At 41.5% G+C, this 15,540-nt stretch overlaps 1 protein-coding gene across 2 annotated transcripts; it reads left to right on the forward strand.

Moving 5' to 3' along the window:
* Positions 1-4,036: 4,036 nt before the first annotated feature.
* Positions 4,037-15,135, forward strand: RASL10A (RAS like family 10 member A). 2 transcript variants are annotated; one of them, XM_075829958.1, is made up of 4 exons: positions 4,037-4,232; positions 4,743-5,073; positions 7,824-7,945; positions 12,448-15,135. In XM_075829958.1, exons 2-4 carry the CDS (start codon positions 4,852-4,854, stop codon positions 12,707-12,709), a joined length of 606 nt encoding a protein of 201 aa, XP_075686073.1. In that variant the 5' UTR covers positions 4,037-4,232; positions 4,743-4,851; the 3' UTR covers positions 12,710-15,135. The 2 variants fall into 2 exon arrangements, with proteins under 2 accessions (XP_075686073.1, XP_075686081.1); XM_075829966.1 differs by having other exon boundaries at positions 4,037-4,227.
* Positions 15,136-15,540: the final 405 nt, after the last annotated feature.

Here is a 15,540-nt window from a genome sequence, read left to right on the forward strand (position 1 = left end):
ATGTAACAAAAAATGTGAAGAGAACCAAGCAGGAAAATGGCAGTAACAACAACATCAAATGATGTCCTAATATTAAAAGAGAACACACATACCTAGGGACATGATGGGAGAGAGCTGAGATGGAACACAGGAGCAAAAACGCCTCGACGCGCGTTTCGCCACGGACTGGCTTCGTCAGGAGGCTAACGATATTAAAATAAGGGGGACTATATAAAGGGTAGCTGGCACTAGTAATGATACACACCTGTGGATGCTGCGCAGATCGACGCTCACACCGCATGTTGCGAGACACCTCATCACCAAGGGCGCCAGAGTGTTGACCAACTCCAACCTGTTCCTCGTCATTTTCGAGAATTCCATGCCTGCGACCCCAGAGGCCTAAGAGTTCGGGGTATTGACAGGGTCCATTTGGGATGTAGGGGTGGTGACATCCGTAAGGCCCTCTTGAAAAAAGAAATGAAGTGGATCACACTTTTAAATACCACCACACCTTTTGGCCTGAATGAGGCCACTAGCTTCAAACCCTTTCTGTAACTGTCACCTTTTGCGCTAATTTTAATTTTTCTTCATTATTTATTCTTTATCAATAATGTTCTTTGGGGGGACTTTGTCTGTTTAATTGTTCTAATTTTTGTTTTTTATGTTCTATGTCCATAGTTCTGCTGGCCTATTCTATTGTGATGTTCCTTTGGGCCGAATATCCAGTTCATGAATATATTATATATTATGAATTTTCGAGCATCGGGGGATGATTTCTGCAATCAAGTTAGAATATATAGCTTCAATCTACTCTGCTGTATAGTTGTCTATACATATATTGTTTAGTTGCATATTCTCTTTCTATTTTTATTGTCATATTCCTATGCATTATCTCAATAAAGAAAGGGGAAAGAGAAATATATTTTTTATTTTCATAATTCTTGTACTTTGTTTACATATTTTTTATTTTTCATTGTTATACTTATTTACTAATTACTAATGATTTTTTCACTATTTACTATTCACTTTTATTCATTATTTATATTTTTATTTGATTTATATTTTTTATTTCATGTCACTACTATCCTTCGTATATATCTGTCATGTAGATGTCTTTACATGCATGTTATCTGAATGTTCATGCCTATTGTGATATCATTGTGTATTCTCTGTCCAAATTCCTTTTCACAATATACTTTCTCTGCACTATTTATTTAAATTGTACATATAGATATATATTTCTTCAAACACTGACTGTGCTTTTGGTTGTTTAGTATATACATATTTATTTTCACTCACCTACTTATTTATGCAAACACCTTTTATTGTATTAAATTTTTTGTTTTACAAAGAATTCATATAATAAATTCTTACATTTTTATATTTCCACATTTATTTCACGTATTTTTTACTTTTCACGTTTTTCTAACCATTATTTATTATTATTTGATAGAGTGTATATAGGTATCATTTATAATGAAATCGTAGGCATTATTAATCAATAAATGTTGACACTGTAAAAAGACAAGGAAGGAATATATTGTTTATATATTTATATCTTTCATGTATATAACACATATCATTATTGTGTTGTTTTTTTTGTTTTTTGTTTTTTTTGCTATCATATTTAATTTGAGTCGCATATAGATCACTCATGTCTATCATTATTATTATTTTTAATACATCTTGCATAAATTGAACATCGATATCTGTCATCCGTATTATAGTTTGATCAAATCGTCCCCATTCGAGCTCTTTACCAATTTGAGCTGCTCGGCATATATCTTTCCTGCCCTCTGATTTCACCTAGTGTTTGTATGTATGTACGCTACTCCACGCATGCGCTGTGAGTATCTCATTCCATGGTGCCAACGTTGTTTGTTCGCATCACCTTGGTGATGTGCGCCCTGCGTCATTTGACGTAATGCGTCATCACCATGCGAACACTCTGGCGCCCTTGGTGATGAGGTGTCTCGCAACATGCGGTGTGAGCGTCGATCTGCGCAGCATCCACAGGTGTGTATCATTACTAGTGCCAGCTACCCTTTATATAGTCCCCCTTATTTTAATATCGTTAGCCTCCTGACGAAGCCAGTCCGTGGCGAAACGCGCGTCGAGGCGTTTTTGCTCCTGTGTTCCATCTCAGCTCTCTCCCATCATGTCCCTAGGTATGTGTGTTCTCTTTTAATATTAGGACATCATTTGATGTTGTTGTTACTGCCATTTTCCTGCTTGGTTCTCTTCACATTTTTTGTTACATATCTCCAGAGCTATATAGCAGATTATTGTTCCGTACATATCATGCAGTCTCCATAGCATCTCTTGATATATTCATTCCTACAACACATATCTATTATTTATCTTTTATTTTGGGATTTGACTTTGGATGGTAGACTCTGAGCTGGGTCAGGTTTGCTTAACCCTTTGGTATACTTATCAGTCTACCGTGCTGCTGCTCTCCATATGTTTGTCTGTATGTTTATTGTATTTTATGTGATACCATGTATTGTTATTTATTAATAAAGACCCATATATTCTTTTACAATACGTGACTATTATAATTTGAATATCATTCATTGGGGTGTGTTATCCCCCGTGCTTCATTGCTTCTCGGTTGTCTCTATAGTTTCTTGGGGACCCCCCGCTTCCCTTTTTTAGAGGTTTTTTGTAGGTTTATTATAGTATCTATAGAGGGCTCTGTGGCACGATCTAAAAAGGGGTAGCCTAATTTTGTCATATGTGTGCCTGCCAAATGCTGCCAAATGAGTTGCCGGACTGCATTTAGCGACACTAAGGGCACGGCCAGACGTGGCGGAATTGCTGTGGAATTCCGCTGCGGACAGTCCGCAGTGGAATTCTCCAGCGGCCGTTTTTTACATTTGTTTCAATAAATTTTTAGGAAAGTTAGTTCAGACGTTGCGGAAAACGCCGCTGCGGACTATACGCTGCGGTGCAGAATTTTCCCGCCATAGCATGCACTGTCTGTTGCGGAGAAGAAGCAGAATTTCACTGCGGATTTTCGAAAAACTGAAATCTGTGGCAAGTCCGCTGTCTTTTCTGCAACGTCTGAATTACCTGTCAAATATGCAAATGTTGGCGCAGATTCGTTGTGTAATTGCCCCAAAACTGCACCAACATTTGCAGCGGAAAAACTCTGCCACGTTTGGCCGTGCCCTTAAACTGTAAAACTGGATTGTTGAAATAAGTACGTGGAGAAAACGCACAAATTTCCGTTAAGTTTAAACCTAGCGCTATTATTATAGTAATGTAGTATTGTTATAGTAGTTCAAATAACTAATTAATGAATTAACAATAATTTTGTAATGTATCAAATTTGAAAGTAATGCGGCCCGTCAACTTCACATTTTTTCTATATGTGGCCCACTTACCCGACCGAGTTTGAGACCCCTGCTGTAGACATTCATTAAAAAAGCAAGCTCCCCTTTTATAAAGTGATGATGGCTAGATGATAGATAGATAGATAGATAGATAGATAGATAGATAGATAGATAGATAGATAGATAGATAGATAGATAGATAGATAGATAGATAGATAGATAGATAGATAGATAGATAGATAGATAGATAGATATAGATAAATAGATAGATAGATATGAGATAGATAGATAGATAGATAGATAGATAGATAGATAGATAGATAGATAGATAGATAGATAGATAGATAGATAGATAGATAGATAGATAGATAGATAGATAGACAGACAGACAGACAGACAGACAGACAGATAGATAGATAGATAGATAGATAGATAGATAGATAGATAGATAGATAGATAGATAGATAGATAGATAGATAGATAGATAGATAGATATGGTAATAGTTGTATATTAATGTCAGCATAGTTAAGTTATCCATTAAAGTCAAAGAAATGACAGACGTTATTGAATTGGGTGAGAGTTTCAGGGACTACATGCTTGTGCCCATAATGCAGGAAAGTGATGCCAGCTCTTCGGAAGTTGAGGGTGCTGCAGACTAAGTTTTAGCAGAGCAGCAGTGCTGGACTACTAGAGGTCTGTGTGTGTGGAGACCCCTCTACTGATATGAGACAAGATGCCGCAGTTTCGAAAAAAGGGGGAGGGGGCTTATTTGTATTCCACAGCACGTACCCGGATTCATGCTGCTCGCAGCTGTAATGAGGCAATGGGGGAGGGGTGAGAGGTACAGTACACACAACTGGATGCACTACTGCTGTCCATGGTGCTGAAGGTCTGAGATTCTGCTGCAAGGTATGGTAAGTGTATGGCTTCAGGAAGGGGATGAAACGACTCTGAGAACACACTGTATGTGCTGTCATTGATCTCATGCCATGTGGAACCACTAGCATCGCGTTCCATTCACCTGAAGGTCACCTTGACTAGCGACGCTGTAATCTGCTTACCTGTCTACAGCTCATCACTTCTGTGACTAATCTCAATGGAGCCTAATATCACCGGAGGGAAAAAGTATTTATCCCTCAGCCCCGTGCTCTATGTTATTTATTAGAAATCATTACATTTGTGGTGGTTTTCTACCATCTGTATGTAAATACATCACTACAGTCGCCTTTCTCCAGCCCGACATGGCTGCTTACAGATAAAATAGATTGCACTCTGCACAGCAAATATACCATAGACATGGGGGTTCGTGTCCCTTTAATAATGTTGTCATGTGCTGCATCCGTTTTCTGTCCGTATTATTTAACCAATATCCATTTTTGTATTTTCTTTTAAATTTAAGGTCATTTTGTACTTTGCCCCTACAGATCTCAGAATGAGAATGCCACTTATCTTCATGATGACAAGGTAATAGTGGCTCATGGCTTGAGTAGGTCTGATGGACATGTAAGTAAATGACAGGTCAGATGTGCTTCTATGACCATGGTGCAGATCGTGCAGGTAGCAGTATTGGGGGCACCTGGAGTCGGGAAAACCTCCATCATCCGGCAGTTTGTAGCCCAGGAGTTCCTGGAGGAATATACTCCAACAGAGAGCAGGCAGTTGTACCGAGCCACTGCTGTTCTAAGTGAGAGGATGTATGAGCTCCTAATCCTGGATTTACCAAATCTGCCAAGATACCCAGGCTCTGCAGGACAGGTGAGACGTTGTCTGCCATACTCACTAAAGCTGCCCATACACAGGGCATTGTTACTGACAATTTTAGAAAAATGTGATATTTTCCCATTATCTGATCACAAACATGGATACAGTTGTGTCATTAAGTATATGCTCTAATCCTGTCATTTATCTTTTTTTTTTTTATTATTATTTCTTCTTATTACACTGTTTCAACAACCACTGCCAATAATGGACATTTGCATTGATAACATCTGTCTTTAAAGGCCATGTACACCTTTGAAACCGTTTTTTTGGGGTTTTTTTTAATAAAAAAATGTCTGTCAGTATGATTGGTGCAACTTTGTCATTACATTCTATTAAAAATTATTTTTACTTTTTGAGATACATCTGATTTGTATCCTGTATACTGAGCAGTTGTATCATGTGCTGAGACCTGTATCCGTCAGGTCAGCGGAGTCCTGCGTGTCTCTGACAAGCAGGATCAACCTTTAATCGATCCCATCTAAGGTAGGAACTTCGATGTGATAGATTACAGGTGGATCCTGCGTGTCAGAGACATGCAGGACCCGCTGACACTGAACCCGTCAGTCCTGCAGAACTGACGAATACAGGATTCACTGCAAGAGCAGCTGTGCTCTTTATACAGGATACAAAGCAGCTGTATCTGAAAAAGTAAAAATATTTTTTAAGAAAATGTAATTACAAAGTTGCAACAATCATACTGACAACGTTTTCAAAGGTGAACATATCCTTTAATGACCATTTCAAAATAATTTGTAAATATGCTGGACAATATATTTAATACATATCTACCGTTTTGGTTTAAAGTAATTCATTGCATCATTAAAACTTGTCCAATGCCTAGGTATAAGGCCCTGTTCACACAGAGTTTTTTGACGAGTTTTTTGACGCGGAAACCGCGCCAAAAAACTCCTCAAAAACCGCCCGAAAATGCCTCCCATTGATTTCAATGGGAGTTGGATGAGTTTTTTTTACCGCGAGTGAAAAAAACGTGTCGCAGTAAAAAGAAGCGTCATGACCCATCTTGAGGTGGTTTCCGCCTCCAAAACCCAATTTCAATCAGTCAGAAAGAGGAAAAACAAACCTTGACGAGTGTTTTGACGAGTTTTTGTCAAACCACTGTGCAAAAACCTACTGGAGCAGTTTTTGCAGGAGGAATTTTCCTCCTGCAAAAAAAATCTGTGTGAACACAGCCTTAGGCTGGGTTCACACGAGCACATTAACGTCCGTAATGGACGGACGTATTTCGGCCGGAAGTCCCGAACCGAACTCAGTGCAGGGAGCCGGGCTCCTAGCATCATAGTTATGTGCGATGTTAGGAGTCCCTGCCTCTCCGTGGAACTACTGTCCCGTACTGAAAACATGATTACAGTACGGGACAGTTGTCCTGCAGAGAGGCAGGGACTCCTAGCATCGTACATAACTATGATGCTAGGAGCCCGGCTCCCTGCACTGAGTTTGGTTCGGGACTTCCGGCCGAAATACGTCCGTCCATTACGGACGTTAATGTGCTCGTGTGAATCCAGCCTTAGAGAAGTTCATTGGGGGATCATGGCCAATCCTCAAATATATCTGCAAATTCCGTCACAAACAGTAGTATATGTTAAGAAATTTGATGTATGCGGCCAGTTAACAGTATTAGGTTATGAGCAAAGTGTATGAGATTTGAAGAAATCTCATCCACAGGCTGTGGGGAAAAAAATGGAGAAAATTTTCATAAATTGATCTGCGGTGCAGATTTTAAATTCGCAACATGTCCATTTATGTTGTGGTGTCGCTGCAGATTTGTTGCAAATATACTCCATTGAGATCAATGGGAAAGTGAAATTTCACAACAAATGCGAATAGTTGCGCGAATAGTTGCGGAATTTGCTGCAAATACGCTGCATTTTCACAGCAAATTCTGAAAGTCCCGAAAAGAAAAATGATATTTTCAAAGTTTAAAACAAAAAAAAAGACTATGCTCATCTCATTATGACACTCCCATGGCAACGCGCCCCTGCTCTTCCAGCTGGTCTGTCCACAGATGACCTCCTGTGATGACTTTTCATCACATGTGACCGCTGCAGCCAATTACAGGCTGCGGTCACATGTGATGACACGTCATCACAAGAGGCAGGCTGTACATAGACCAACCGAGTAGGCACGGACGCGTCGCTATGAAAGCGTCAAGAGGGCCAAGTAAAGTCGATCCAGCCAAATATCCGCACCCCATTTTCTGCGAATATCTGACCAGATTTCCCTGCGGGTTCTGGGTTTTATAAACGCTGTAGACTCTTCCGCACTGTATGCGACCCATGTGAATAAAGCCTACGGTCTCATGCGTGTGAGTCGATCCTCCGCTCGTGACATGCTCCATCACATACCGTATTACGGTCTCGTACAGAGCACCATATAGTGGTACACAGAGTGCATATGGCTCCATACTACAGACCTATAGAGACATGGCTTTGCAATGTGCATGAGCAATAAAGGGAACAATAATTTTTTTTGAAAGATAGAAATTTTTATAGTGAATCATAACATCCGCTTACAATTTGAGAGCATAAGGTTGAGCAGTCTCTGAAATTATTACACATTTATGTTCAGTGTGGGAACTGGAAAAGCTGTGTGGAAAGATTTGACTGTGAATGGATTTTAATGCCGCATGGAAATACAAATAACTTGCTGTCACTACAACTTACCATGGAAGAGCAAAATACTTATAGCTCTAATATTTATTTTTCCTTCTTTTTATTTTTTCCCAGGAGTGGTTGGATCCGCAGTTTTGGGGTCTCCGGAACACCAGAGTCTTCATTCTGGTCTTTGATATCTGTAGCCCAGAGAGTTTCCACCATGTGAAGCAGTTAAGGCAGCAAATTATAGACAGGTCAGAATCTGACTACAAATCCTAATACTATTAGGGACATTTATGACAAATTGTACTAAGGGAAAATATACTTATAAATTAGGAAACTGCATATCGCTTCATATACTTCTATAATTGGAATCTATTACGCGATACGTCAACCTATGTCTGCTGACAGACTGATAAGGAAACCACAGGGAATCATATCTTTCCTGCTCATAAAGGCTGCAAGTACAATAAGGCCAATTTCATACGGGGCAGTTTGATGAAATTTTAATGCATTGTTTTAGGCCCCATTCACACAGCCATGCCCATAATCACGGCCCGCAATTGCGGGCACGGCCGTCTACCGACGGGCGCCCGCATTTTTGGGCCGTGCTCCCTTACAAAGTATGGGAGCACAACCTGTAAAACATGAAAAAACGGACATGCTCCATAATTCCCGGCACAGTTCTACAGCACGGACTGCCATCCATAGAAAGGTGTCCGCGGCCAATAGAACTGAATGGGTCCGTAAAACCGCGGACCGTATTACGAATCCATTAGATGTTTGATTGGTGGGTGTCGGTCCTCCGGACTCCTGCGATCGCTGTGTTCCCTTCATTGTTTACATCGCCACAGCAACTTGTCCGTACAGGGGGTGCATCTGGTACTGCAACTCGTCCCATTCACTTGGCTGGGGAAGTTGTATTACATGGTACCCATTCAAATTAATTACATGCTCTTGCCAATTACGTTAGAGTGTGAGCCACAGGAGCACACGGAAAGGAGCTGTTCAAATGGGGCAACCCCTTCAATTCATGCTTCTCCACAATGTTATGTGGCAGAAGGGAAGCAACAATGGCATGTCATGCTCAGAGCTAGAATTGCTGCCTTTTGTAGTCCGGCCCCGCTTCTCTCTTGACGAAAGGATGAGCCTGTGCTATAGTATTAGAAACCCCATTGTCTTGCGAGTCCCTACACTGGCATTACAAGCAAATCACAGAAAATGGGATCAAATTGACATAAAATGACAGAAAAAGGCCATGCACACTCTCAGGTACCTTTTTTCCTTAACCTAGTAGATATTGCCCTGCCCCTGATCTTGGGGTCTTTACTGCTGTGTGTGGGCCTTAAAGACTATTGACAACTTTGGGCCCCTTTTTTATTTTTTACTGAAATGTATGTATTTTTGCATACAAATTACTTTTGTAATATACTTTTATTAAAAATGTTGCTCTGTTACATAGAAGCAGAACGCCTTGATCAGCCGAATCCATCAGAGAGCTGGTCTGACAGCTCGGCTGACAGCGACTCATTTTGTGCCTCTGACACCTCATCAAAGCCTTAGGGCTTATTCAGACAAACGTTGCGTTTTTGCGCGCGCAAAAAACGCGGCGTTTTGCACGCGCAAATACCACTTGACAGCTCCGTGTGTCATCCGTGTATGATGCGCGGCTGCGTGATTTTCACGCAGCCGCCATCATAGAGATGAGTCTAGTCGACGTCAGTCACTGTCCAGGGTGCTGAAAGAGTTAACTGATCGGCAATTAACTCTTTCAGCACCCTCGACAGTGAATGCCGATCACAATATCGAGAAACCTGTTAAAAAAAAAGAAAAAGTTCGTACTTACCGAGAACTTCCCTCCCGGCCGTTGTCTTGGTGACGCGTCCTTGGTGACGGGCCTCTCTTGACATCTGGCCCCACCTCCCTGGATGACGCCGCAGTCCATGTGACTGCTGCAGCCTGTGCTTGGCCTGTGATTGGCTGGAGCTGTCACTTGGACTGAATTGTCATCCCGGGAGGTCAGACTGGAGGAAGAAGCCGGGAGTTATCGGTAAGTCAGAACTTCTTTTTTTTTTTACACGTTCATGTATATTGGGATCGGAAGTCACTGTCCAGGGTGCTGAAACAGTTTAACTCTTTCAGCACCCTGGACAGTGACTATCTCCTGACGTCGCGTACCGGAATTTTTTTTGCCGGGTTCGGCCAAAACGAGTTCGGCCGAACCCGGTGAAGTTCGGTTCGGTTGTCCGGGTTCGCTCATCTCAAAGACACTCCGTTTTGGATGTTTGTAAACAGAAAAGCACGTGGTGCTTTTCTGTTTACATTCATCCTTTTGACAGCTGGTGCGCGAAACAGGCAGTTCGCACGGAAGTGCTTCCGTGCGACCTGCGTGGTTTTCACGCACCCATTGACTTTAATGGGTGCGTGATGCGCGAAATACGCGGAGATATTGACCATGTCGCGCTTTTTGCCCAGCGGACAAGCGCTACGCAAAAAGCATGGACTGTCTGTACTGCCCCATAGACTTGTATTGGTCTGTGCGTGGCGCGTGAAAACCACGCGGCCCGCACGGACCCAATACACATTCGTGTGAATCCACCCTTATACTGATAAAATAAAAGTTGATAATTTTGGATTTTTATTAGGGTATTAGATATCAGTATTAGGGTAAGATTACATTGGATTACATCAATAATTCATCAATCCCATCTGCTCTATACTGCAATCAAAAGCGTCAAGGGGGCACTCCTACAATTGCAACTGGAGGCTTCAGCATCTCTCTGAGAGACTCTATAGCTTCTACCGCCTCTGCCGTATATACCCACTAGTCTTAGTGGGTATACAGCACAGGACCGATTAGGCCAGTTATTGGCTTCAGTGATCACATGGGTATAAAGGCACGTAATCACTGCAGCCATGCCAATAAACAGCGGCGGGGAGCACCATGGATCTGTTGGGTGAGCAATGCTTCTTTTTTTTTTTTATTGAATCCCTTCCCCTTTTACTCAGACTAATAAATTAGAATGTATACAGACCCCAGACCTTCTAAACTATTGCCGTCCCCAGACCAGACCCCCCTAAGCAATACAGATCCCAGAACAAGCACCCTAAACAAATACATACCCCAGAACTAGCACCCTAAATACAGACCCTATAAACTAATGCAGAACCCAGACCTGACCCCCTAAACTAATACAGACCCCAGAGCAGACCCCTAAATACAGACCCCATAAACTAATGCAGACCCCAGACCAGACCCCTAAATACAGACCACACACCTGACCCTCTAAACTAATGACCCCAGACCTGACTCCCTAAACGAATACATACCCCAGACCAGACCCCCTGAACTAATATAGACCCCAGACCATGCCCCTTTAATACAGGCCCCATAAACTAATACAGATCCCATACCTGACTCTCTAAACTAATACAGAACCCAGACCCCCTAAATACAGACCCCCATAAACTAATAGAGCCCAGACCAGACCCGCTAAATATACAGACCCCAGACCAGACCTCTATATACAGACCCCAGACCAGACCCCCTAAATATAAAGATCCCAGACCAGACCCCTAAATACAGACCCCCTAAATATACTGACCCCAGACCTCCTAAATACAGACCCCAGACCCCCAGAAATACAGACCCCTCAAACTAACAGACCCCAGACCAGACCCCCTAAATACAGACCCCAGACCCCTTAAACAAATACAGACCCTAGACCTCCTAAATACAGACCCCTTGAATAAAGACACCAGACCCACTAAACTAATACAGACCCCCTAAATACATACCCCCTAAATACAGACCCCTTAAACTAATACAGACACCAGGTAACCTAAATACAGACCCCAAACCAGACCACCTAAATGCAGAACCCCTAAATACAGACCCCCCTAAACACATCCATGATCCCCTTATACTTACCTAGCAGCTCACCTCACGGTCTACTCTCTTGCTGTTGTTGTAGGACCTGCGGTCATGTGACCAGAAGGTCTCTAATCAGTAACAAGAACTGCAGACATAAGGTCATGTGACCTTTATGTCTGCAGGTCCTTTGCAGGACATACACAATACCGTTTTGTCGCGGTTTTTGCTGCAATTCGCGGCAAAAAACGCATTGTACTTGGGGCGGCAATGGGCCCCCCGGGAGTGCAAAAAAATGCCCAATGATGATCCGCCATTGCTTGTTCAAGTATGTCCAACCCTCCAGTTTTTGTACTATGCTGGAGGAAAACTGATACGGCTCTGTTCACATCTGTTCACAAGGCTTAGTTGCAGATTCCATCATTTTTGCTTAATCATTTTGTCCGGCAAAATAATGTAAACCCGATGGGACCCATTAAAGGACCATTGGTTTCTTTCACGAGACGGATCCAGCGCTTCTGTGTTTCTCATTGTTCTGCTCCTACTACAGAGCAGAACAATGGAAAACAGAAGATGCGAGCATAGCCTTACAAAACAAATCAGTTTTTCATGGGCTCAGTTTTGTGTGCGGTGGCATCATTTGTGCTGCCAAGCGGCTCCATGTGCTGTACAGAGAAACGTTGCGTTTTCATGTTGACTTCAGCAGTGTGATTTTCTCACATGTCTTGGACATAATAGAAGATAATTTTGACTGGATTTCTCTTTTAAGAGGCAAATAATGTATTTAATGTGCTAGTATATAATTTGTTGTATACTGCCTCCTTGCTGGTGTATATTTATGAGAAATAAATTCACACTGATGATTCACTGGTTTCCATTTTTCAGCACCAGCAAACCCCCACTTATCGTGATGGTTGGAAACAAGAGAGACCAGCAGAAGCACCGTTTTGCACCACGTCATGTTCTGTCTATCCTGGTAAAGAAGAGCTGGAAATGTGGGTACCTGGAATGTTCAGCCCGAAACAACTGGCACATCCTGTTACTTTTCAAGGAACTTCTCATCAGTACCACAACAAGAAGCAGGAGCCACACACCCAGCATCTGCCTGCAGGCAGCACTTCACAGGGAGCGCTGCAGTGTAATGTGAGAAAGCGTCATATAGGAGGGCTTTACCACTTGTAAAGCCGGTAATGGACCTCATATACTGAAACTGTCTCAGACAAAATATCCTTGTTGCCAAAGCAATCAATCAGATTTCTTGACAATGTAGAGTTAAAGGGGATTTCCCGAATATAACATTGATGGCCTATCTTTTAGAATAGGACATCAATGTATGACTGATGGGGGCCCCACTGCACTACCCAGAACAGCAACTTCCATACATGCCTGTACTGTACTGCAGCTCAACCGCACTTAGCCCCATTCAGTTAATTGGGCTGAGCTGCTGTACAAGGTAAAGTCACACTCAAATGGGCGTCTCTGTGTTGGGTACCGTAGTGAAACGTCCTTTAACCCCTCACCGACATTTGACGTACATCTACGTCATAGTCAGTTGGTGGGAATATGGAGTGCAGCTTGTGGGCTGAGCCTGCTCCATATGCTACGTGTCAGCTGTGTATTCTGATCCTGGTCGTTTTACCGCTTAGATGTTGGGGTCAATAGCGACCGTGGCATCTAAGCTATTAGGCAGTGTGGGGGGTGTTGATGGTTGTCATCGCAGCCTCAGGGGGCTAATGACGGACCCCAGGTCTGCCATCTTTGTGCTCCTTTTAAGTCCAGAGGTACAATATACTGTAATACATAAGTATTGCAGTGTACTATACCAGCAATGAAACTATCGCTTGCTCAAGTCACGTAGGGGAACTAAAAAAAATTATTAAAAAAAAAAGTTTAAATATTTTTGTAATATACAAAACAAATATTCAAATTTCATGAATAACTCTTTTTCCATTTTCCCCCTAAAGTAATGTAAAGAAACTACATCCGTAAAAGCTCAAATTATTCGAATCTATATAATTTAACCCACAGAGTGAATGCCGTAAAACAAGAACCCCAAAAACGCCAGAATTGCAGTTCTTTTATAGCCTTATCTCCCCAAAGAATGGAATAAAAAGTGATCAAAATGTCTCAAAATTTTACCAATGAAAACTACATTACGCCCCGCCAAAAAATAAGCCCTCACACCGCTCCATCGGCGTAAAAATAAAAAAAGCTATGGCTTTCAGAATATGGCAACACAAAACAAATAGTTTTTTCTTTGTAGTAAATCATAGAAAAAAAGAATATAAATTTGGCATCACCGTAATCATATTGATCCGCAGAATAGAGTTAACATGTCATTTTTTCCGCACGTGAACACCCTAAAAACGAAATCTAAAAAATAATGGGATTTCTGTTTTCTTTTCTATTCCAACCCACAAAGAATTTGTCCGTTTTTTCGGTACATTATTTGGTACAATAAATGGTGCCGTTAAAAACCAAAACTCGCCCTGCTAAAAAACAAACCCTCATACGCCTATGTCGACGGAGCAATAAAAATAGTATGGCTTTTGGAAGAGAGGGAGGAGAAAAACAAAAATGAAAAACAATGATTGTTTTTTTTTTTTAAAAAGGCAGCAACGGGTTAAGTGATACCTTTCACTGGCTGAGTAAATCAAAGATATCAACACAACATAACCTGGCCATCCACATTACATTTATGTTGACTGAACCCACTGATTCTAATGTGGACAGCTCAACAGTCCTGTCTGCCTTATATCCCTTTCTCTAATTAAATAAATGTGAATTCTGCCAAGCCAAACCAGCATGTTTATACTGGGGGAGGGGGGGTCAGGGTAGATATCTGCCATTCAGCCAAGAGCTATCTAATGTGTATGGCTAGCTTTAAGGTCATATTACACGGCCCCTGTATGGGCCGTAAAAATGAGCACCGATCAACAAGGAGCAATGCTTGGTTATGTATGGGGATGAGCGATCAATACTACGATAGTTTGTCCTCATACATTTCCATCATGTCGGCAGCGCAACTCTTTGTTTACACTGTCGGATGTGCTGCCAACGACGATAATATTTTCTCCTACATAAACGATACGATTGGCCGATGAACGAGCGTTTGCTTGTTTATCGCCTGATTGTTGCTCTGTTTACACAGGGCAATAATCGGGAACGAGCATTCATATAAACGATCGTTTGCCCGATAATTGGTCTGTGTAAAGGGCCTTTACTGTCTTCTTCAGGCATTATTAATACACTCAGCTAATGCACGGTCTCACTTAACTCTATATTGTCCTACCTAAACTGCACTAGAAAAATGAATGCTGGCAATGGTTAACAAGGCCACATTCTCGGAGACAGCTTCCATACACGAGAGCCAATGTTGACACATGGCAACAGTCTTAAATCCTCCGCCCAGCCTTATGTTCAATGAGGATTCTATAGTATGTCAAACACAAATATTACCCTATCAAAGTCTATGATAACGGATTACCTTTGTACAACCAAAGCAAAAATGTTTCCCTTTCCACCTGCCATGTCAAACAGCAATAAAAGGGCTCCTCCATTAATTCAGTGTTATCATGGCCATTTTATTAGCACACATCATGAAACTGTTGTATAAAAGTAATAAATATATAAGAGTAAAAACTTTTTGTTAGTATTTATCTTTCTAGAAACATAGAATTTGACAGCAGTCTACCTACACCGCGTTCCAAATTATTATGCAAATGTTATTTTTCGCTGATTTTCCTAAATAGTCGATGCAAATGACAGTCAGTATAATCTTCAAGCCATCAACCGTTGGAGTATAATGCAAATTTTATTGAACAAATCTCCTAATGATAACAGATTTTTTTTTTAGAAGTAAAAAACTCAAAATGCACTGTTTCAAATTATTATGCACAACAGAGATCAAAACATTTTAAAGGTTGTAAAGAGAACTTTAATGGTAATTTGTTGAATTTGCAGCATCAGGAGGTCATA

The sequence above is a fragment of the Rhinoderma darwinii genome, chromosome 1, assembly GCF_050947455.1.
Source record: "Rhinoderma darwinii isolate aRhiDar2 chromosome 1, aRhiDar2.hap1, whole genome shotgun sequence".
Taxonomy (NCBI): Eukaryota; Metazoa; Chordata; class Amphibia; order Anura; family Rhinodermatidae; genus Rhinoderma; species Rhinoderma darwinii.

What these genes read in the sequence shown, in the direction of transcription:
- RASL10A (XM_075829958.1), top strand. Translation starts at nt 4,852, where the DNA reads ATGACCATGGTGCAGATCGTGCAGGTAGCAGTATTGGGGGCACCTGGA. An exon ending in ACCCAGGCTCTGCAGGACAG is followed by an intron (nt 5,074 to 7,823) that starts GTGAGACGTTGT and finishes ATTTTTTCCCAG; the next exon opens with GAGTGGTTGGATCCGCAGTT. An exon ending in AGGCAGCAAATTATAGACAG is followed by an intron (nt 7,946 to 12,447) that starts GTCAGAATCTGA and finishes TCCATTTTTCAG; the next exon opens with CACCAGCAAACCCCCACTTA.